At 44.4% G+C, this 22972-nt stretch overlaps 1 protein-coding gene across 1 annotated transcript in view; it reads left to right on the top strand.

Annotated features, from left to right (window-relative positions):
* Positions 1–22972, top strand: part of LOC106591625 (echinoderm microtubule-associated protein-like 5) — a 69577-nt gene that overhangs the window by 8651 nt on the left and 37954 nt on the right. The window contains exons 2-4 of the mRNA XM_014182907.3: positions 7497–7656; positions 14029–14127; positions 14548–14616. Coding sequence (XP_014038382.1) covers positions 7497–7656; positions 14029–14127; positions 14548–14616 — 328 coding nt within the window. The remainder of the gene's footprint in view (positions 1–7496; positions 7657–14028; positions 14128–14547; positions 14617–22972) is intronic.

Raw genomic sequence — 22972 nt, forward strand, 5'->3', positions numbered from 1 at the left:
TTTCTGAGGATGTGTAGGATTTATAGTCATTCTGAGCAATGACTAGCTACTCACTCTCATCTTGCCTCATTTCTCTGTTCCACCAACAATAGGATCTACTGCATTTCAGCTCTTCTTGAACCCATTATCTTATTAGCAGGAGCTTGCAACTCTCAACTTCGGGTGAGGCTGCTGCCTTTTTTGGAGCAAGCGTTAGCTTGAAAGCAGGAATGCCTGACACATCTGTCTGACACTTCTCCCTGACTTCAGATGTGTTGTCCTTGTGATGGATGTGGTGAGATTGAAGTGATTATGCTCACACAGTAATAGTTGAGGTTATAGAGAAGTAGTTGTGCAGTACAAATGTAATGTGTCATTCTTTATCAGGATGGGTGTGCTATGCATACAGTGTGTATATAAAACAACACATAGGTTCCGTAACGTCTGCTTCCAACTCACACTCTCAAACACCTAGATCCCCTGAACGCAGCCCACTTTCCAGCTCACACTCTCAAACACCTAGATCCCCTGAACGCAGCCCAGTCTCCTGCTCACACTCTCAAACACCTAGATCCCCTGAACGCAGCCCACTTTCCAGCTCACACTCTCAAACACCTAGATCCCCTGAACGCAGCCCACTTTCCAGCTCACACTCTCAAACACCTAGATCCCCTGAACGCAGCCCACTTTCCAGCTCACACTCTCAAACACCTAGATCCCCTGAACGCAGCCCACTTTCCAGCTCACACTCTCAAACACCTAGATCCCCTGAACGCAGCCCACTTTCCAGCTCACACTCTCAAACACCTAGATCCCCTGAACGCAGTCCACTTTCCAACTCACACTCTCAAACACCTAGATCCCCTGAACGCAGCCCACTTTCCAACTCACACTCTCAAACACCTAGATCCCCTGAACGCAGCCCACTTTCCAACTCACACTCTCAAACACCTAGATCCCCTGAACGCAGCTCACTTTCCAGCTCACACTCTCAAACACCTAGATCCCCTGAACGCAGCCCACTTTCCAACTCACACTCTCAAACACCTAGATCCCCTGAACGCAGCCCACTCTCCAGCTCACACTCTCAAACACCTAGATCCCCTGAACGCAGCCCACTTTCCAACTCACACTCTCAAACACCTAGATCCCCTGAACGCAGCCCACTCTCCAGCTCACACTCTCAAACACCTAGATCCCCTGAACGCAGCCCACTTTCCAACTCACACTCTCAAACACCTAGATCCCCTGAACGCAGCCCACTTTCCAGCTCACACTCTCAAACACCTAGATCCCCTGAACGCAGCCCACTTTCCAGCTCACACTCAAACACCTAGATCCCCTGAACGCAGCCCACTCTCCAGATCCCAATCACCTGAATTATAATCACCTGTTCACACACCTGTATGTCATTATCACACACTATTTAGTTCAGTTCTTTGCACCCCATCACTGTGAGATATTGTTTGTTTTGTGACACACAGCTTTCAGAGCGATGGTTTCCTGTGATTTACGCCTCCTGTGTATGATAGTTTTTGCCTGCTTCACTAATGGTGCCTTTTGCCTATTCCCTGCCTGTACTTTAGCGTATCGGATTTCCTGTTATCTACCTATTGCCTGATCTCCCGGACTACGTTTCTAGCCTTTTCCCTGCCTGTACTGTTGACCTTTTGGACCCCCTGTGTATGACCTTCTGCCTGCCCCTGGACCCAGCTACCTGCCTCCTCCTGTGGTCCTTTTCAACAATCACCTGCTGCGCCCTGCGCTTGAAACCATCTCTCTGTCTCCCCTCGCGTTCATTACAGCTTCAGCACATATGGTACACACACGATGTGGGTGAAGTCATGCGTATGTGCTTGAGCCTATTACGGTGATGCTATTAGCTGGGGACAAGCCATTTTCTCTTACTGGTTTTCCAGCACACACTCATCAGGTTGGCTATCCATTTCTGTATCCTGGTTGGTGCACCCCTGTTCAAAATCCCAAAGCCTACGCTAGTACTACAGTCATCCATTTGTTTATTATCCAAAGCTGCTTATCTTAGCTAGTGCTGCTGTAAAGCTCAAGTATTTTCAACCCCCCCCATACCGGCATCCCTCTTCGAGCACATCCTGAACCCCCTTCCCCTACGCACACACGCGCATACATACATAATTAAATCCTTGTCATCATAGTATGTGATTTTGATGCATGACTGCACAAGAGAAAAGCTTCTGAAGTTGAGTGTTATTTTCAGGTGCTTTGTGTGGATTGACAGGTCTGAGGCTGTTGGTGGGACAATGCCATTGTGCACTCTAAAGAGCATATCTGTCTAGTCCAAATAAGATCCTCCAGAATGCTGGACTGTTTATTTAGAAAATAGCATGATCCAGCATCTTCCCCAAACTACACCAAGCTGTAGAAAAAGATAAACTGTGTTTTGAGGTGTTGTCTTGCCGTTTGTGCCACAAGCTGTGATCTCAATCAACAGGAAATACGTAATTTTGCCTCTTTTTTTTATTTATAGTTTAGAGCAGCCTCGCCACAGACAGACAGGTGCAGTACATGGTGTGTTATTGGTGGACGGATTAAACATGCTTTGTAGAAGCCAAGGAAGATAAATACTGACTTTTAAAAATGTGCTAATCCTCCACTTCCTTATAATCCTGGACAAGAGCAGGCAAGGTGACTGCTCCTTCAGTGTGGATCAAACCTGACTTGGAAACTAAACAAGTCGTGATTAGTGGTGCATGTGTGGGTGGCTGTGAAGCATCATATCTGCCGTTTTAATATACCTTAATAATCATTTTGTACTCTTATCAGTCAAGAGACAAATGTTTTATTTGATAAATAGAATTTGCTTGAAGTAAACTACTAATGTAGGGGCCTGGATTCAAGAAAGATAGGTTGATGTAGTTGCTGATTTGACAGCATAATTTGTTAATTTATTAGCCATGTCAAGATAATTGAGTTGTCCCTAAGCAACAATACTTATTTGAGAGGAATGAATGAAGATTTATACAATTAGCAGACTTGCTGTGTAACGAAACAAAACACACGCACACAAGTATGCACACCGTGCTTCAGTGAAACCCTTTTTCCTAATGAATGCCGAGCCTCCACTGATCAAACGCTTAAGATAAATGATCCCTTGTCTGGCCCTGAATTATCTTTGACTCCTCCCATGCCGTAGCTCTATGTCACCATGATGATGGGCCATCATCCATACCAAGTCCCTAAACCATTGTCACTATCCCTGGGGTTTACATTGCTTCCTCTCAACATGCCCTATTCACTTCCTCCATCCCAACAGTGTAGCAGTGGCACCCAGCACCCACCTCAATGACTGCAGTTATCCAGCCCAACACGCCCGCCTGCCTTCCTCCACTCAGAGTGTCTTGGCAAGTGGAAGCCAGCAACATCAAACAGCCATTTGTCAACCCAGAGCACTGCAGCGCTGCACTACCATCCAGCTCTGTCCATTATCTCATTAGTTGATAGAAATGCAATTGAAGCGGTGACGTTATTTTGCCGTAAGGACTGGGATCAGTTTTTCTATTGTACTGTCTGTAGTTGTTTGTCACACTATGTCAGTACAGGAGAAGGAAAACTCTGAGAGGTTTGACTGTAAATCGAACTAAGGAATAAAACAATCTATGAGTCAAGAGATGCCCTATCTTTATAAACTAGTAGAACAGCCCTAGGGGCTGAGTCTTGATTGATGTGGTGTGCCCCAGCTAACCTCTGCCTTTACAGGGTGGGTTGCAATTTGGCCTGTCCCATCTGTCCACAGCTATGTGGATAGAGTTGGGAGGAGGAGAGATTAATGCACCTGTCTCAACCCTCACTGTCACTGGTAATGAAAAGGCCGTGTGGGACAGCCTTCACTGGTGTTGGGTCCCCCGTCTCCCCACACACTCTCCAGCTGCTCTGAGGAAAACACAGACCTCTGCTTGGGATTTCCTTAATAAGGACATTTCTCCACCCTCAGATGTAGAATGAAAGTCCCCTGTCCCTGCAGCTGAGGTTCTCCGAGTCTGTTGTGTAGAAAGACAGTGAGTCATAGTGCTATTTGGCTAGAGTAATGCAACCTCCCTGTAGGAAATGTAGAATTTCTGAATCACAATTGTTTTTTTTCTGTCCCTGACCTTGAGTATTCAGGAATATTCAGAGCACAGTTTGTAATCAGCGATGCAAAGTGCAATGTTTGCATTCAGAAATGTAAGGTACAATGTACAAAGGCTAATTCAAATCAAATCAAGCTTTATTTATACAGCACATTTCAGACATGGAATGCAACGCAATGTGCTTTACAGGAAACATCTAATAAAAAACAATTCAAATAAAAGCTGAAATATTTACTACACAACAAACAAGATAAACTAAAGAATGACACAAACTGAACAACTTAAAAGGAAAAGCAAAGCTAAAAATATGTTTTAAGATCTCTTTTAAATATCTCCACAGTTTCGGCCCCCCTGAAGTTCTCTGGCAGGCTATTCCAGAGGCTGGGGGCATGATAACTAAAGGCTGCCTCTCCATGCCTCTGTGTCCTAGGCTTTGGGATCCAATGTCCTTCTCTTTGTTTAATTTGTGTACTGAATAAAGCTGCTGAATGTATGGTATTGATATCAGTGTGCTGTTTATCTGATGACTACATCACACATACAGTTTCAAAAGCATTTTCATGTGCTGTTCTCCTGTATCTCAAAGAGCACCTATCATATTATCTTCCTCTGACTACTATTTCTAGCTGCTTGGATATGATTATGTAATTCATACAAGAGGAGTTGAAAAGTGATGCCAGGCTGGATTGTGTTCCCAGAATTGGGAGGGGAGGAAGGGGAGATGAGAGGGTGAGGGGTGAGAAAAACATTAAACACTGCCCTGTTCCTCAAGACTCTAAGCCCATCGCTGGCCTATCACTAACACAGCACCACGGCTGAATAGAGGAATAACACTAAAACAGTTATCCGTTTTAGATAAAACTATACAAAATATATTCACATCACCAAATAATTGATTAAACACACAGTTTTGCAATGAAGGTCTACAGTAGCCTCAACATCACTCTTTACGGTAGTACCATGGTGTAGCCGGAGGACAGCTAGCTTCCGTCCTCCTCTGGGTACATTGACTTCAATACAAAACCTAGGAGGCTCATGGTTCTCACCCCCTTCCATAGACTTACACAGTAATTATGACAGCTTCCGAAGGACGTCCTCCAACCTATCAGAGCTCTTGCAGAATGAATTGACATGTTGTCCACCTAATCAAAGGATCAGAGAACGAATCTAGTACTAAAAGCATAAGCTACAGCTAGCTAGCACTGCAGTGCATAAAATGTGGTGAGTAGTTGACTCAGGGAGAGAAAGACAATAGTTTTTCTTCACTTTCAGTTTCACTTACTTAGCTAGCAAATGCAGATAGCTAATTTAGCCTACTCCGCTCAAACAGAGGGATGCTATCTTAGCTATCTGGCTATGACTATCCAACACAACACTACTAGAACTCTTCCAAGTGAAGGTAAGCTTTTGGTTTTAATAATTTATTGCCACGGGCCCGTCGGTGTAAGTGCTATACTGCTTACTGACTGTAAATTGTAACGTTACTGCATGGTTGTAGCAGGTTTACTAACATGTTAGTTCTATTAGCAATGTTGACTAGAAAGTTACTGTAGCTAATATGGTGACAACGATGTAGGCTGTGTGTAGCGGTTATGATATGGTTTGGCTTGGAAAGGTTTTTTGCCTGGTCACATACAGCTGATGTGTTGTGCAATGAAATTCACAAGGGAAGGGAAAAGGTGAGAGGAGGAGAGTGCGTAGATGCAAGAAGGAATACAATGTAGCTGATATGAAAGTGAACTGTGTTTACGGTTGATCAGGGGTTTATTCATTCCGCCGATTCTGTTGAAAAAAATGTCTTAAACGGAAGCAAACGGAACGGGGATAAACATTTATTTTATTTTATTTTATTTACCTACGCAAATCAGTTATTAAGAACAAATTCTTATTTACAATGAAGGCTTACCCTGGCCAAACCCTAACCGAGATGACGCTGGGCCAATTGTGCGCCGCCCAATCACGGCCGGTTGTGATACAGCCTGGAATCGAACCAGAGTCTGAAATGATCCCTCTAGCACTGAGATGCAGTGGCTTAGACTGCTGCGCTCCTCGGGATCCAATAGAAACTCTCGTTTGCAACTGTTGGACTAATGATTACACCCTAGATCAGCTAGATGCAGGCAAGAGTGTGCAAGGGGGTATTGAATGTGTCACACAACATTTTCTCTCGACCTGTGTGCACCTACATTGTAAACGTTCATTCATAGGCTAGGATGTAGCAACCTCATGATAGGTATAGGGAAAATTGAGTATCATGTAGTAGCCTAAACCTGTCGCTGTTACATTGAAGTGGGTGAATGGAATATGAATGACAGTCATCCAATGTGCTGTAATAGAAATAAGGCCAGGCTCATGAAAAAAAGGTACCGACCGTCACTGATTTCCAGAGCTGTGACAGAGCGAGCAGAATAGTCACGGGAGCCCATTTCAAATGCATATTGAGTGTCACAATAAAATATGAAAAATAATCTCCTGACACAGAGAAGCCTGGTTTCCCAGAGAAACCCGAGGAAACCGAGAACTGCCTGGCGCCTCCCCCCTCTGAGCTGACGGGAGTCAGCAGCATGCTGGTGCGGTAGATCTCTGGCCTGCTATCTGAATACAAAGATACAGGATTAGAAGTTGTTGAGTGCAGTTGGCAAAACAGGAGCCCTGATTATAATGTAGGGAGCTACGTCGCACCATGAAATATATAACAGGACAAGGCAAGGGGAAGAATTGCCCAGTGAATCATTCAGCCCTGCCTGGAACGTGACTGGCGGCTGCTGGCAGGGGGATGCTACATACATCAGACGGCAGGCTGTTGCTCAGATGTGGAGCGTGCCCTGATGGAGGGGGAAAGTAGAGGGAGCAGAGAGGGGCAAGGGGAGGGAGAGGTAAGGAGCAGTTGGGCAGGTGAGTATTACATTTTAGTAATTTGGCAGACACTCTTATCCAGAGCGACTTACAGGTGAAGGGGCAAACGGCTGGGGTCAGAGGATGATAAATCCTGAAATAGGGCAGTGGGTAGGCTATTTCCTGCCATGCCCTGGAGTGTAAAACATCCAAAGATTAAGGATGACATTGTGAGTGTATCTGAGCATGAAGGGGTTAATTAGAACACTTGCACCTCCGGGGGGTAAAGCTGCCCCTCTGATTCACCATGTTCCTGCCTTGGCCTGTCACAGATCCAACATGGCAGCTCAGCCTAATAGCTTCCCCTCTCTGATAACGGCGGGCCTTCCTCTGCTCTGTCCACACCCAGGCTTGCCGTGAAAGGGATAATCACTGATCATTAGGTCTATAGACTATAGACTCACTGGTCTCTTTTAGAATTTGCAGCTGGGTTCTCTGGGTTCTGTCTCTCTCTTCCCCCTTCTCTCTCTCTCTCTGCCTCTTTATTTTTCTGACTATCTCTCTCTCTCCTTACAGTTTAGCTCTGCATCCGGAGCGTGTGCTGGTAGCCACAGGACAGGTGGGCAAGGAGCCTTACATCTGTGTGTGGGATTCCTACACTGTACAGACCGTGTCCATCCTCAAGGACACACACACACACGGCATCGCCTGCCTGGCCTTCGACCTCGATGGACAGGTACAGTTATGAGACAACACTTCCTTATGCGTATCCATGCTGTGTGCTCATACAAAATACGGATTTTCGTATTATTGTACTACATCAAGTGACAGATGTAGGGGAAAAGACTCAGGATAATTGCAGATGATTAGATTAACATGAATAGTTCAGTAAGAAATGAATATATCAGCTCAATGACTGTTAGCGCCTCCTCTGCTCTGGCATGGCAGTGGCGCTCCTGCTCGGCTCGCCCACTGGGTTGCGTTTCTAAATGACACATCTGTGATTACTCCAGTGGTTTTAGCAGGAAGGCTATACAGAGACAGAGAGAGTGTGAGAGAGAGGTTTAACGTTAAGAGTCAGCTGGAATCTCTTTCATCCACTGACTCACAGAGTTTGGCAGCACGTTGTGTAGTTAAGGTGAGCAACACAAACAGTACAGGGGCCAGAGCTTTGATGACTGGAGTAGCAATGTACTACAGTAGAAGAGTGTATAGTTACTTATGGTGTTGTTTTCTCTGTGCAAACTATTGCTAATGTATTTCAGCTCTTCATGCCATATTTAACATTCTGCAACCCCCACCCCCTCGGCCGTTGCGTTTTCATATAAGTTACTTACAGTATAGGAGGAACTAGTATAATTTGCATTAGGCATTATTGATAGGTGTTATAACAACTTCATGTATACTCCTTCCACTGAAATGTTAGCTTGTTGCCAACTCTCCACAGAGGAATACTTTTCAGGGTTTATTTACAGTCGTTTGCTGTCTAGTATTTGCTGGAAATTCAAAAATCTATATTTCATGGATCAAGCACTCAGTTTTATCTTGGTAAGCCCCTCTGAGTCTCCCATAGGGCCCCTCAGAGCAGTTCTACCTCCACTGTTTACAGAGCTACACCATGAAAATTAGCCCATGCATTTTCCTGGTTGGTTAGAGTCGTCTGGGGATTGAGATAGGATGTGACAGTCTAAAACTATAACAGGGTCTGGCTCTGAATGCCTCTGTGTTCACTGAGTCTCCTGATCTCTTTCTGTCCTCTCTACGGATCTGGTCATGTCAACATTGTCTGGACTGTGTTATGTTCCAGCGGTCTAAGTGGCTTAGCGGTCTAAGGCACTGCATCTCAGTGCAAGAGGTGTCATTATAGTCCCTGGTTCGATTCCAGGCCTTATCACATCCAGCTGTGATTGGGAGTCCCATAGAGCGGCACACAATTGGCCCAGCATCATCTGGGTTTGGCTGGGGTAGGCTGTCATTGTAAATAAGAATTTGTTCTTTACTGACTTGCTTAGTTAAATAAAGGTTAAAAAAAATAAAAATTGCCACTTCCAGATGACAGTGAAGAAACTTCTGAGGACAGTTGACATTGTTAAAAGCACTTTTTTGTCATTCAATGCAAATAAAAAGTTCCACATTTACATTTTAAGGATTTGTTTCAAAATGGTCTCTATGGGTTCAGTGATTAATCACAGTAGGAATATACACTGAGTGTACAAAACATTAGGGACACCACCTACCTAATATTCAGTTGCACCCCCTTTTGAACTCAGAACAGCCTCAATTCATCGGGTTATGGATTCTACAAGGTGTCGAAAGCGTTCCACAGGGATACTGGACCATGTTGACTCCAATGCTTTCCACAGTTGTGTCAAGTTTGCTGGATGTCCTTAGAGTGGTGGCCCATTCTTGATACACACAGGAAACTGTTGCGAGTGAAATCCCCATCAGCGTTGCAGTTCTTGACACACTCAAACCGGTGCGCCTGGCACCTACTACCATACCTGTTCAAAGGCACTTAAATATTTTGTCTTGCCCCTTCACCCTCTGAATGGCACACACACACAATCCATGTCTCAAGGATTAAAAATCAAATCAAATGTATTTATATAGCCCTTCTTACATCAGCTGATATCTCAAAGTGCTGTACAGAAACCCAGCCTAAACCCCCAAACAGCAAGTAATGCAGGTGTAGAAGCACGGTGGCTAGGAAAAACTCCCTAGAAAGGCCAAAAACTAGGAAGAAACCTAGAGAGGAACCAGGCTATGAGGGGTGGCCAGTCCTCTTCTGGCTGTGCTGGGTGGAGATTATAACAGAACATGGCCTTTAACTTGTCTTCTCCCCTTCATCTACACTGATTGAAGTGGATTTAACAAGTGACATCAATAAGGGACCATAGCTTTCAAAAGGATTCACCTGGTCAGTCTAGGTTAATCCTAGATATACGCCCCTCCAGGACCTATATACCAGGCGGTGTCAGGGGAAGGCTCTAAAAATTGTCAAAAAGACTCCAGCCACCATAGTCATAGACTATTCTGTCTGCTACCGCACGGCAGCCGGTACCAGAGCGCCAAGTCTAGGTCCAAAAGGCTTCTTAACAGCTTCTACCCCCAAGCCATGAGACTCCTGAACAGCTAATCAAATGGCTACCCAGACTATTTGCGTACTCTCTGGTTATTATCTATGCATAGTCACTTTAACTCTACCTACATGTACATATTACCTCAATTACCTCGACTAACCTGTGCCCACGCACATTGACTCTGTACCGGTACCCCCTGTATATAGCCCGCTACGGTTAATTCACTGCTGCTCTTTAACTATTTATTATTTTATACTTATCTATTTTGTACTTAACATGTATTTTTCTTAAAACTGCATTGTTGGTTAAGGGCTTGTAAGTAAGCATTTCACTGAAAGGTGTCTGTTGGCGTATGTGACATACAATTTGACTTGATGTCATGGAAAGAGCAGGTGTTCCTAATTTTTTTGTATACTCAGTGTATAAAAGCCTCCTTCATTTGTCAATCTGTAAACCCTTTGAGCTAACCCACCAAGACCAAGCAATAAACCCTTTGAGCTACCCCACCAAGACCAAGCTGTAAACCCCTGATAAGGGCCATAACGCATTTTTACTGTCAACAATAAAGAAGCAGTTTTATCAACATTCCACTGTCCTACAATATTTACTGAACTTCCTCTTCACTGGAGAGCGCGTTAGTGTTCACTTCCCTTTGCACCTCACCTGTTAGAACATGCTTTGCTGTATCGCGGAGTAGCCTCTGAAGAGAGCACAGCTTTGTGATCGTGTCATCGTTGCACCATGCAAAAAGATTGCCTCCAGGTCAAACCATTAGAAAGTTAGGACTCATATTACCGGAGCTACCTTTAAAAAAAATATATATCAACTTTGTAAACTATTTTGCGGGCCGTAAACTACTCATGGGCTGTGCGGCCAACCATTTATTTGATAACAAACATAAGTAAGATCCCTGCTGTATCCACAATGCTTAAACAGCCCTTCTGAATCATTTGTCAATTGCTTCATGCAATCACGACTCAGCCAATCTACCACCGCTCTCACCTTTGTCAGGATCCATCTGAACGTTCCCTGCAGCGATGACGTATCCCAAAAAGGAGATGATGGAGCAATGGAATTCACATTTCTCTGCTTTGACAAACAGCTGGTTCCCCCAGGAAGTGCTGGAGGACTTGTTGGATGTGGAGGACATGTTATTGAGCTGAACAGGAAAAGAAAAGGATGTTGTCGAGGTAGACAAACACAACCGGTTTAACATGTCATGGAGCACATCGTTGACCAGGGTATCGAACACTGCGGGAGCGTTGGTCAGTCCGAACAACATAACCAGATTCACGTAGTGTTGAAGGCTGTCCAAACTAGGTGGTAGGCGTTCCGAAGGTCCAACTTTGAAAAGATGTTCACCCCCTGGAGAGGCTCGAATGCTGAGGAGAGGAGTGGTTGATTTTTTTACTGTGATGTCATTGAGGCCCCGGTAGTCGATACAGGGTTTAGTCCTTTTTTTCCACAATGAAGAACCCTGCTCCGCTGGGGAGGCAGAAGGACGAATGCTCCCTGCAGCCAGAGAGTCCTCAAATGTAGTCCTCTATGGCCTTATTCCCAGACAGGGAATAAAGCCGCCCCCGAGGCAGTGTGGTGCCCAGGAGGAGATCAATGGCGCAATCATAGGGACGATGCAGCTGAAGTGATGTGGCGCGAGTCTTGTTGAAAACCGGTCCTGGTACTCCGCGGGAACAGCGTAGCGATCCAAGGCTTTTCCCAAGCCTGCAGGAGGACGTCCCTGGGCAAGCTGTGCTGCCTTAAGGCAATGTGCGTGGCAGAACGGGCTCCAACCCAGGATAGAACTAGTAGCCCAGTCGATCAGGGGGTTGTGCCTCTGGAGCCATGAAAATCCCAAAACCACAGGAACATGAGGAGATTCAATTAGTAGAAACTATATGGACTCACTGTGATTGACCGACACTCACAGGTTAATGGGAACCGTACTGTGAGTGCCCCTGCCAATGGAGCGTCCGTCCAATGCTCTGGCGTCCATGGGAATAGAGAGGGGTTATGTGGAGATACCCAGCTCAGATACCAGGGTAGCGTCCATGAAGCTCTCGTCAGCCCCAGAGTCAATGTGCACCCGGAGAGATTTAGCAGGATAGCATGAAGTATGAGTAATAGGAGTTTGGAGACTCCCAGTATTGTCCACCAGCGTACTCGTATCTACTGATGAGCCTGGTCTTTTACTGGACAGGTGGATATATATATAATGTGTTGTAATACCACAATACAAGCAACTGTTGGAGCTCAGCCTGCGTAAATGTTCATTGGGAGACAATCTAGCCCTGCCCAGCTGCATGGGCTCTGGAAGAGACGAGTCACCAGTCCCCAATGATTCCCGAGGAAACACAGGTGACTTCAGATTCTCTCAGGAATGCAGGAGTCGAGGACTTCCAGGATTGTTCGGAGGCAAGGGAGAAACCGTGGACAAGCGAGTGTGACCGAGAACAGACCTCTTCTCCCTCCTGTGTTCCCGTAGGCGCCCATCGATCCTCATGGTCAAGGCTATGAGGGAGTCGGGGTCCATGCATAACTCCAGAACTGCGAGCTCGTCTTTAATTTCCTCCGATAATACATGAAGGAAGGTGTCGACCAGGGACTCCGGGTTCCAGGCACTCTTGGCTGCCAACGTGCAAAAGTCTACTGCGTAGTCTGCCACACTACGGAAGTCTTGACGTAGTTGAAGTAGCTTCCGAGCCGCCTCTATCCCAGACACCGGAGAATCGAACACCTTTCTCACCTCCGCTACGAAATCCTCCAGACGAATGCAAATGGCGGATTGTTGCTCCCACACCACCATAGCCCAGGCGAGCGCCCTTCCAGACATCAGCATTATGAGATACTCTATCTTTGAACGGTCTGAAGGAAATTAAGAGGGCTGCAGCTCAAAGATGAGGGAGCGCTGGGAGAGATGCACCCGGCAGGTCCCAGGATCCCCAACATAGCGCTTCGGAGGTGGTATGCAGGGTTCTTCAGGAAGCTGGGGTAGGCTGGGGAAAAGCACCGCTGGTAGGCAGGGTCACTGAGCATCCGGGAGGTTTCCGTTGTGGCTTGCTGCCCGATAGATAGTCCGCGGAATTGCTCCAGTAATGAGTTGAAACCCTGGTTATGGCGTTCCGCCAAGGCATGGAGTCCTTCCATAAGGTTCTGAAGTAGCTCCTCGTGTCTTCCAATGGTGGCTCCTTGCAGGCAGACAGTGTTGCGGAGCTAGTCGGTGTCTGCTGGGTTAGTCATGGCCAGTTCATACCATCACAACTCAGGTTATGACCCAGATGCAGTAGTCCGAAGGCAGAGTCAAAAAAAGGACAGAACGTCAGGCAGGCTCAGGGTCAGGGCAGGCAGAAAGGTCGTAACCGGGAAGACTAGAAAACAAGACCTAGAGAAATGAAGAAACACGCTGGTAAGACCTGACAAAACAAGACAAACTGGCGACAGACAGACACAAAGCGCAGGTATAAATACACGGGATAATGGTGAAAATAGGAGACACTTGGTGGGGGGTGGAGACAAACACAAGACAGGTGAAATAGATTAGGGTGTGACACATGCAAACTTTTTGATCCAGATAATCTCACCCTTCTTTGCTGAATGAATACCCACAGTTTCACAATGTTTCATCATGGGGTGAAGCTTTACCCTTCATTAAAATAAAGTATTCTCAAACACTTCTCATCCCCTCACGTGGATTTGCCCAAACGTTGATTCAATGGCAGATCAACGTTTCCTCCCACCACCAAACAGTGCAAGGTGCAGCAGAGTAGAGATGGATTGGATTTCCATAAGCATCCCCTCTCCTGCTGCTGCTGCCTACTCACTGGGCTATAGGAGCCTCTTCCAGCAGAATCATACAGATGGGCTCCCATCCAGAGCCAGAGGCATGGAAACTTTTACTGTATACAGCCAATGTTATATTTTCTTTTATTGTAGTCATGAGTCATATGAGTGTCAAGTAAAATAGTGTTATTTAGAGTAGGCTGTGGTCTGTACCATACATTCTGTTTCATAAAATGCTTTTTCCTTTGCAGTGTTTGGTCTCAGTGGGTCTGGACTCCAAAAACACAATCTGTGTGTGGGACTGGAGGAGGGGCAAGGTGCTGGCAGCAGCTCCTGGCCACACTGACAGGGTAACTATACAACACCATCCTCCTCTCTCTGTCTCAGGCACCAAGCCCAGATCGATCTCCTCAATTACTGTAGTTAGAAATGCCGCAAGGATGGAGCAGGAAGGAGCATGGGCCCAAAGGAGACGCACATAAACAAGTTAGGCCTGATTGATCATTAGCATTCCCGACAATGGCTGAGGAGACACTAAGCTAATGAAATGAAATGTTCAAAAGATTAAATGTATGCAGCTGTCTTTTTATTCAACCAAAATACGCACAGACACATACATACACACACTAACGCACCTGAAGTGTTTGTGTTAGATCTTGTACAATGATGCTAATTGAAGATGACATTCAAATATTGTAAAGTATTTGTTGCACAGTATGTTATGCATTTAATTGTACAAAGTTAAACTTACTATGTGATCTTTTCCACAGATATTTGACATATCGTGGGACTTGTACCAGCCAAGCAAGCTTGTTAGCTGTGGTGTCAAACATATCAAGGTACTGTTTAAATCAAGTTCATACCTTACAAAACTAGCTTACTGAAGGCCCTCAAGCTATCAAAGTGTGTTAGAATCTAGAATATGTTGGATGTTTAGCACGCACAGATATGGTGTCCATCGTAGACTATTCTTCTTTTGAAAAGGTATGATGTCTTGTGTCTGATTACCATAATGTTTCAGAAAGTTCTGTAGAGAACTTAACGGTAATGCGCTCCTTTCCTCTTGGCCTTTTTTGCTTTATCGCAGTGATCATATCAAAGCCTTACAAGAGATATGCAGTACCAGTCAAAAGTTTGGACACAGCTACTCATTAAGGGGTTTTTCTTTATTTTTACTATTTTCTACATTGTAAAATAATGGTGAAGACATCAAAACTATGAAATAACACATATGGAATCATGTAGTTAACAAAAAAGTTTTATTTTATATTTAAGACTCTTCAAAGTAGCTACCCTTTGCCTTGATGACAGCTTTGGACACTCTTGGCATTCGCTCAACTAGCTTCATGAGGTAGTTGCCTGGAATGCATTTTAATTAACAGGTGCGCCTTCTGAAATGTTAATTTGTGGAATTTCTTTCATTCATAATGTGTTAGAGCCAATCAGTTGTGTTGTGACAAAGTAGGGGTGGTATACAGAAGATAGCCCTATTTGGTTAAAGACCATGTCCATATTATGGCAAAAACAGCTCAAATAAGCAAAGAGAAATGACAGTCCATCAATACTTTAAGACATGAAGGTCAGTCAATGCGGAAAATTTCAATAACTTTTAAAGTTTCTTCAAATGCAGTTGCAAAAACCAACAAGCGCTATGATGAAACTGGCTCTCATGAGGACCGCCACAGGAAAGGAAGACCCAGAGTTACCTCTGCTGCAGAGGGTTACTTCATTAGAGTTACCAGCCTCAGCAATTGCAGCCCAAATAAATGCCTCACAGAGTTCAAAGAACAGACACATCTCAGCATCAACTGTTTAGAGGAGACCGTGTGAATCATGCCTTCATGGTGGAATTGCTGCAAAGAAACCATTACTAAAGGACACCAATAATAAGAAGAGACTTGCTTGGGCCAAGAAACACGAGCAATGGACATTAGATCGGTGGAAATCTGTGCTTTGGTCTGATGAGCCAAATTTGAGATTTTTGGTTCCAAACGCTGTGTCTTTGTGAGACGCAGAGTACATGAACGGATGATCTCTGCATGTGTGGTTCCCACGTGAAGCATGGAGGAGGAGGTGTGATGTTGTGGGGGTGATTTGCTGGTGACACTGTCAGTGATTTATTTAGAATTCAAGGCACACTTAACCAGCATGGCTACCACAGCATTCTGCAGCAATACGCCATCCCATCTGGTTTGCGCTTAGTGGGACTATCATTTGTTTTTCAACAGGACAATGACCTAACACACCTTCAGGCTGTGTAAGGGATATTTGACCAAGAAAGAGAGTGATGGAGTGCTGCATCAGATGACCTGGCCTCCACAATCACCCAACCTCAACCCAATTGAAATTGTTTGGGAGGAGTTGAACCGCAGAGTGAAGGAAAAGCAACCAATAAGTACTCAGCATATCTGGGAACTCTTTCAACACTGTTGGAAAATAGTTCCTCATGAAGCTGGTTGAGAGAATGCCAAGAGTGTGCAAACGTGCCATCGAGGCAAAGGGTGACTACTTTGCAGTATCTAAAATATAAAATATTTTTTAATTTGTTTAACACTTTTCTGGTTACTACATGATTCCATGTGTATTATTTCATAGTTTTGATGTCTTCACTATTATTCAACAATGTAGAAAATAGTAAAAATAAAGAAAAAAACGTAAATGAGTACAGTTGAAGTCAGAAGTTTACATACACTTAGGTTGGAGACATTCAAACTTTTTTTTCAACCACTCCACAAATTTCTTGTTAACAAACTATAGTTTTGGCAAGTTGGTTAGGGCATCTACTTTGTGCATGACACAAGTAATTTTTCCAACAATTGTTTACAGAGAGATTATTTCACTTATAATTCACTGTATCACAATTCCAGTGGGTCAGAAGTTTACATACATTAAGTTGACTGTGCCTTTAAACAGCTTGGAAAATTCCAGAAAATGATGTCATGGCTTTAGAAGTTTAGGATAGGCTAATTGACATAATTTGAGTCAATTGGAGGTGTACCTGTGGAGGTATTTCAAGGCCTACCTTCAAACTCAGTGCCTCTTTGCTTGACATCATGGGAAAATCAAAATAAATCAGCCAAGACCTCAGAAACAAAATTGTAGACCTCCACAAGTCTGGTTCATCCTTGGGAGAAATTTCTGAAGGTACCACGTTCATCTGTACAAACAATAGTACGCAAGTATAAACACCATGGGACCATGCAGCCATCATACCGCTCAGGAAGGAGACGCATTCTGTCTCCTAGAGATGAACATACTTTGGTGTGAAAAGTGCACATCAATCCCAGAACAACAGCAAAGGACATTGTGAAGATGCTGGAGGAAACAGGTACAAAAGTATCTATATCCACAGTAAAACGAGTCCTATATCGATATAACCTGAAAGTCCGCTCAGCAAGGAAGAAGCCACTGCTCCAAAACCGCCATAAAAAAGCCAGACTACGGTTTGCAACTGCACATGGGGCCAAAGATCGTTCTTTTTGGAGAAATGTCCTCTGGTCTGATGAAACAAAATAGACCTGTTTGGCCATAATGACCATCGTTATGTTTGGAGGAAAAAGTGGGAGCCTTGCAAGCCGAAGAACACCATCCCAACCGTGAAGCACGGGGGTGGCAGCATCATGTTGTGGGGGTGCTTTGCTGCAGGAGGGACTGGTGCACTTCATAAAATAGATTTCATCATGAGGATGGAAAATGTTGTGGATATATTGGAGCACCATCTCAAGACATCAGTCAGAAAGTTAAAGCTTGGTCGCAAATGGGTCTTCCAAATGGACAATGACCCCAAGCATACTTCTAAAGTTGTGTCAAAATGGCTTAAGTACAACAAAGTCAAGGTATTGGAGTGGCCATCACAAAGCCCTGACCTCAATCCTATAGAAAATGTGTGGGCAGAACTGAAAAAGCATGTACGTGCAAGGAGGCCTACAAACCTGACTCAGTTACACCAGCTCTATCAGGAGGAATGGGCCAAAATTCACCCAACTTATTGTGGGAAGGTTGTGGAAGGCTACCCGAAATGTTTGACCCAAGTTAAACAATTTAAAGGCAATGCTACCAAATACTAATTGAGTGTATGTAAACATCTGACCCACTGGGAATGTGATGAAAGAAATAGAAGCTGAAATACATCAATCTCTCTACTATTATTCTGACATTTTGTCACGTCCTGACCATAGTAAGTTGTTATTTTCTATGGTAGAGTAGGTCAAGGCGTGACAGGGGGTGTTTGTCTATGTTTTGTATTTCTATGTTCAGTTTCTAGTTTTGTATATCTCTGTTGGTTTTGTTTGGTATGATCTCCAATTAGAGGCAGCTGTTTGTCGTTGTCTCTAATTGGAGGTCATATTTAAGCTGATGTTTGTCCCACCTTTTTTTGGTGGGTGATTTCTCTCTGCGTCACGGTTTGTTGTTTTTGTTATTCAAGTTATTTGTGTATCGCAACATTTCACGGAATAAATAATATGTGGAACTACAACCACGCTGCACTTTGGTCCGATCCTTTCGACAGCCGTGACACATTTCACATTCTTAAAATAAAGTGGTGATCCTAACTGACCTAAACCAGAGATTTTTTTACTAGGATTAAATGTCAGGAATTGTGAAAAACTAGATGTATTTGGCTAAGTTGTATGTAAACTTCTGACTTCAACTGTAGGTGTGTCCAAACTTTTGACTGGTACTGTATGTAAATTCTTTTTTTTACTGGAGTGATGGAGGTAGATATTTATAGGGGTAAGATGACTAGACATCAGGATATAAGATAAACAGAGTAAGCTTGTAAGTGAGTGGGTGTGTAGAGTCAGTATAAATGTATGTGCATGTTATGTGTGAGTGAGAAGATTATGGATGAAGTGAGTGAGTGTGTGTGTGTGTGGGGCCTACTAGGGCCATGTGAGTGTGCATAGAGACAAAAAAGGTCAATGAGGATACAAGGTTAACTCAGTCCGTGTAGCTATGTCGTTAGCTATTTATGAGTCTTATTGCTTGGGAATAGAATCTGTTCAAGAGACTGTTGGTGCCAGACATGATGCACCGGTACCGCTTGCCGTACGGAAGCAGAAAGAATAGTCTGTGGCTTGGGTGGTTGGAGTCTTCAACGATTTTCCGGGCCTTCCTACCACACCTCCAGATATTGATGTCCTGGATGTTGTTTGCAGATGTCACGTCCTGACCAGCAGAGGGCGTATTGCCTAGTCTTGGTCAGGATGTGGCAGGTGGTTTGTTTGTTTAATGTTGTGTTGGTGATTGGGACTTCCAATTGAAGGCAGGTGTGTATAGTTGCCTTTGATTGGAAGTCCTATATAGGTGTGTGTGTTTGTCTTTGGGGTTGTGGGGAATTGTTCTTGCACTGCGTTTGCATAGCCTGTAAGACTGTCCATGTTGTGAGTATCATTTATTGTTTTGTTTTCCGGTGGATGCTTTGCCTTTTACCATTAAAAGAAAATGAGTATCCACAATCCCGCTGCGCCTTGGTCCTTCTCTATCCAGTATGACATTTTCAGCAACGAGTACGACATATTCTGTGACAGAATTACCCACCAAACCAGGACCAAGCAGCGGAAGAAGTCTGGCGAGGACTGGGGAACACGACGGGTAAGGGAGACCGAGAGGCACCCCCAAGATTTTTTTAGGGGGGGGCACAAGGGTTGTTTGACGGGGCAAGAGCTGCCCGCCAGTCAACAGTCACCAGAGCTTGCCCGCCAGTCAACAGTCACCAGAGCTGCCCGCCAGTCAACAGTCACCAGAGCTGCCCGCCAGTCGTACGCCGCCAGAGCCGCCCGCTAGTCAGGAGCCGCCAGAGCCGCCCGCTAGTCAGGAGCCGCCAGAGCCGCCCGCTAGTCAGGAGCCGCCAGAGCCGCCCGCTAGTCAGGAGCCGCCAGAGCCGCCCGCTAGTCAGGAGCCGCCAGAGCCGCCCGCTAGTCAGGAGCCGCCAGAGCCGCCCGCTAGTCAGGAGCCGCCAGAGCCGCCCGCTAGTCAGGAGCCGCCAGAGCCGCCCGCTAGTCAGAAGCCGCCAGAGTGGCCAGACTGCCTGGAGCCGCCAGAGTGGCCAGACTGCCCGGAGCTGCCAGAGTGGCCAGACTGCCCGGAGCTGCCAGAGTGGCCAGACTGCCCGGAGCTGCCAGAACCGGAGCCACCTCCAGATATAGGTGGGTTGGGGAGGGGGGGTGTAGCACAGTGCCGTCGGTGACGGCAGCCACCCTCCCTTCCCTCCCTTTTTGTTTAGGGGTTATTGTTTGTTGGTTTTGTTGGGGTATTGGGGATTTTCTTGTGTTTTTCTTTTTTAGGTGCATCCCGGAGTCTGCACCTTGAGGGGGGGGGGGTACTGTCACGTCCTGACCAGCAGAGGGCGTATTGCATAGTCTTGGTCAGGATGTGGCAGGTGGTTTGTTTGTTTAATGTTGTGTTGGTGATTGGGACTTCCAATTGAAGGCAGGTGTGTATAGTTGCCTTTGATTGGAAGTCCTATATAGGTGTGTGTGTTTGTCTTTGGGGTTGTGGGGAATTGTTCTTGCACTGCGTTTGCATAGCCTGTAAGACTGTCCATGTTGTGAGTATCATTTATTGTTTTGTTTTCCGGTGGATGCTTTGCCTTTTACCATTAAAAGAAAATGAGTATCCACAATCCCGCTGTGCCTTGGTCCTTCTCTATCCAGTATGACATTTTCAGCAACGAGTACGACATATTCTGTGACAGCAGAGGAGGAAAATGTTTGTATTTTTAAAGGAGAATTCAGCAGTGTCTCTTATACTCCGCTGTATGGACATACCCTTTCAGTAACTAGGTTTCCATCCAACTGGCGAGATTTTCATGTGAATATAAAAAAATCTGCATAAAGATAATATGTGCATTTTCCCACTAGTGGTGTGTTTCCACCAAACAGACTTGTTGTGGATAAAAATCAGTGCGTGATGATGTAGTGAACACAAAATGTAGCTTTTTGCTTAAGTTTTCATGTTCCGAATAAAAATGTAATGTTCAAAGTTTTTCCTTCTCATTTTCAACTCTACCGATAGTTTTGTCACAAAGGTTGTTGCGTTAAATAGCAAATGTGCATACTCTAGACTTGGCACGTGCGTTCTAGCCAACAGCTGGTAGATACAGTGTGGGTATAGTCTGTGCGGGTAGGCTAGTTTACATGATAAGGTCAAACGGTAGTTAAACATCGGTCACCAGAATAAGACCCTCGATATTTATTGGAATGGAGCATCAAGCTTATCACCGTGCACTTTCAGCACCCTGTGAAGTTCATCATAACTTATTTCATATAGCCTAATAAACTGCATGGTTTTCTGAGTAGTAGTGGGAGGACCACACACCATATCATCGTGTGACTCCAATTTTACTTTGATATGATGGTTATTATATTGACATTTGCGCATAAAGGCGTTCTCATGACTGTCCTGTGAGGATCCGAATGGGTCAGATCAGCTTGACAATGGATGACAGTAACCAGACCATCTCTCACCCATAGAGGGGAGGGGAGGACGGAGCTGGTGGGGGTTGACAGCTCACACCCTGTCATAAATTAAAGGAGAGGAGATTCAGAGAACAACCCTCTCCAAATTAACACAGCAATGTTGCTTTATCTCCAGAGACTTTTTCCGCCGAAACTCTTAACACGTTCTAAAGCGAATACTGGAAAAATATTCCTAACAGAGAATGTGGGGAAGGGTCAGAGGTGAGCTAAAGAATAATGCTTTCATATGGGTTGTTATTTTGTGATGGCATTAAAAGTGTTATAAGGGAAACACTGTAACTTGAAAAGTATATACACTACCTGTACGAAGTATTGTATATGAATATACAAATTATGAAAGTAATTCTGTTAAGATTGGAATGTGATTTTAGGAGCCATGAGATAATTTATCTCTTATAAATTGTGCATAGTAAGTAGCCGCGCTCTGAGTTAGGTCAGAGAGCGTGTCAGCCTGACGGAACCATCCCTTTCGACCAGAGTGCATAAAAGGATTGGCAAATAAATACATTCACATTTAAACCAGGGAGGGTGGGGGGGACCCCTTTTGGGACAATCAGAGCCTCACAAGCGTCCCGCGAAAAGGCCCAACACCCTTCCTAAGATGGCCTGGTTCCGACAGAGAAAAATCGGCGAACGAAGGCATTCATGCGTAAATACATTCATGATTTCTTACTCCAAACGGGTGGAGGTTCATGTGCAAAGTATATAATTACTGTGAGAGTAGTTCCTAAAATGTATCAACAATAAGTGTCTCTTTCTCTCTCTCCTTCCCTCTTCGTCTTCTTTGTAACAAGCCTCCCTATGTTGTTTCAGTCCGCTAGGGACCTTTTCCTAATGTATTAAGTGTGTATGTTTATCCTGTGTTATCATTTAGTTAGCTAATAAATCAATAATTAAACCAATTTCTGTAGTACTGAATCATGAGTAAGGCTGTTTTTTTTGTGGATATAGGAGGTTAAGACTGTTCAGAATGATGATATGATAAGAGGCTATGATTAATACGTTGACTGTTTTATGGATGTAATAGGTAAAGACCTTTTAGTGTTTAATTCGTGAGATGGTAACTCTTTAAACAACCGCACTCGTGGTGCCCCAAATTCCTAATGAGTTAATTGTTACATTATTAATTTAAAAGGGTAACAATTAAACATAGTTAGTTGATTCGATAAATAACAGTCATCAGATTAATGAAAGTAAAGTCACGACAATGTTTCCACCGCCATTTCTTGCATTATTAATTTTACCAGCACTAAAAGATCCCACCATGTTGAAGGAACAAATGATTGGTCGAGATTTATAAAATTGTACTGAAATTTCCTGTTTCCATTACACCTGTCGTGATAAAAACAAATTGACGATATATCTTTACTCTCATAAAAACTGTCAATGAAAACGTGGTTAGTGTTCCTGCTGCACTCAATCCTGTTTAAAGAATACTTATTTTTCTACTTTTGTCATCAAGGAGATCTTATATAAAAAAAGCACCCATATCTCTGCAAAGCCTTGGTGCTCTGTATTAGATTCATGGTGTTCCACTTAAATGGTAATTAAACACTATACCACAGAGGATGTTTATTCCCCAAACGGAATTTAGACCAAATTGTTGTCTTTAGATAAGTATCATATTACAGGGAACTTCTGCTTTCATGATATCTTTTCCATTTAATTGGGTGTGCTTCTGTGTGTGATTGTGTGTTTATCATTGGAATATGCA

This window comes from Salmo salar, chromosome 01 (genome assembly GCF_965601325.2).
Source record: "Salmo salar chromosome 01, fSalSal1, whole genome shotgun sequence".
In the NCBI taxonomy this organism is placed as follows: Eukaryota; Metazoa; Chordata; class Actinopteri; order Salmoniformes; family Salmonidae; genus Salmo; species Salmo salar.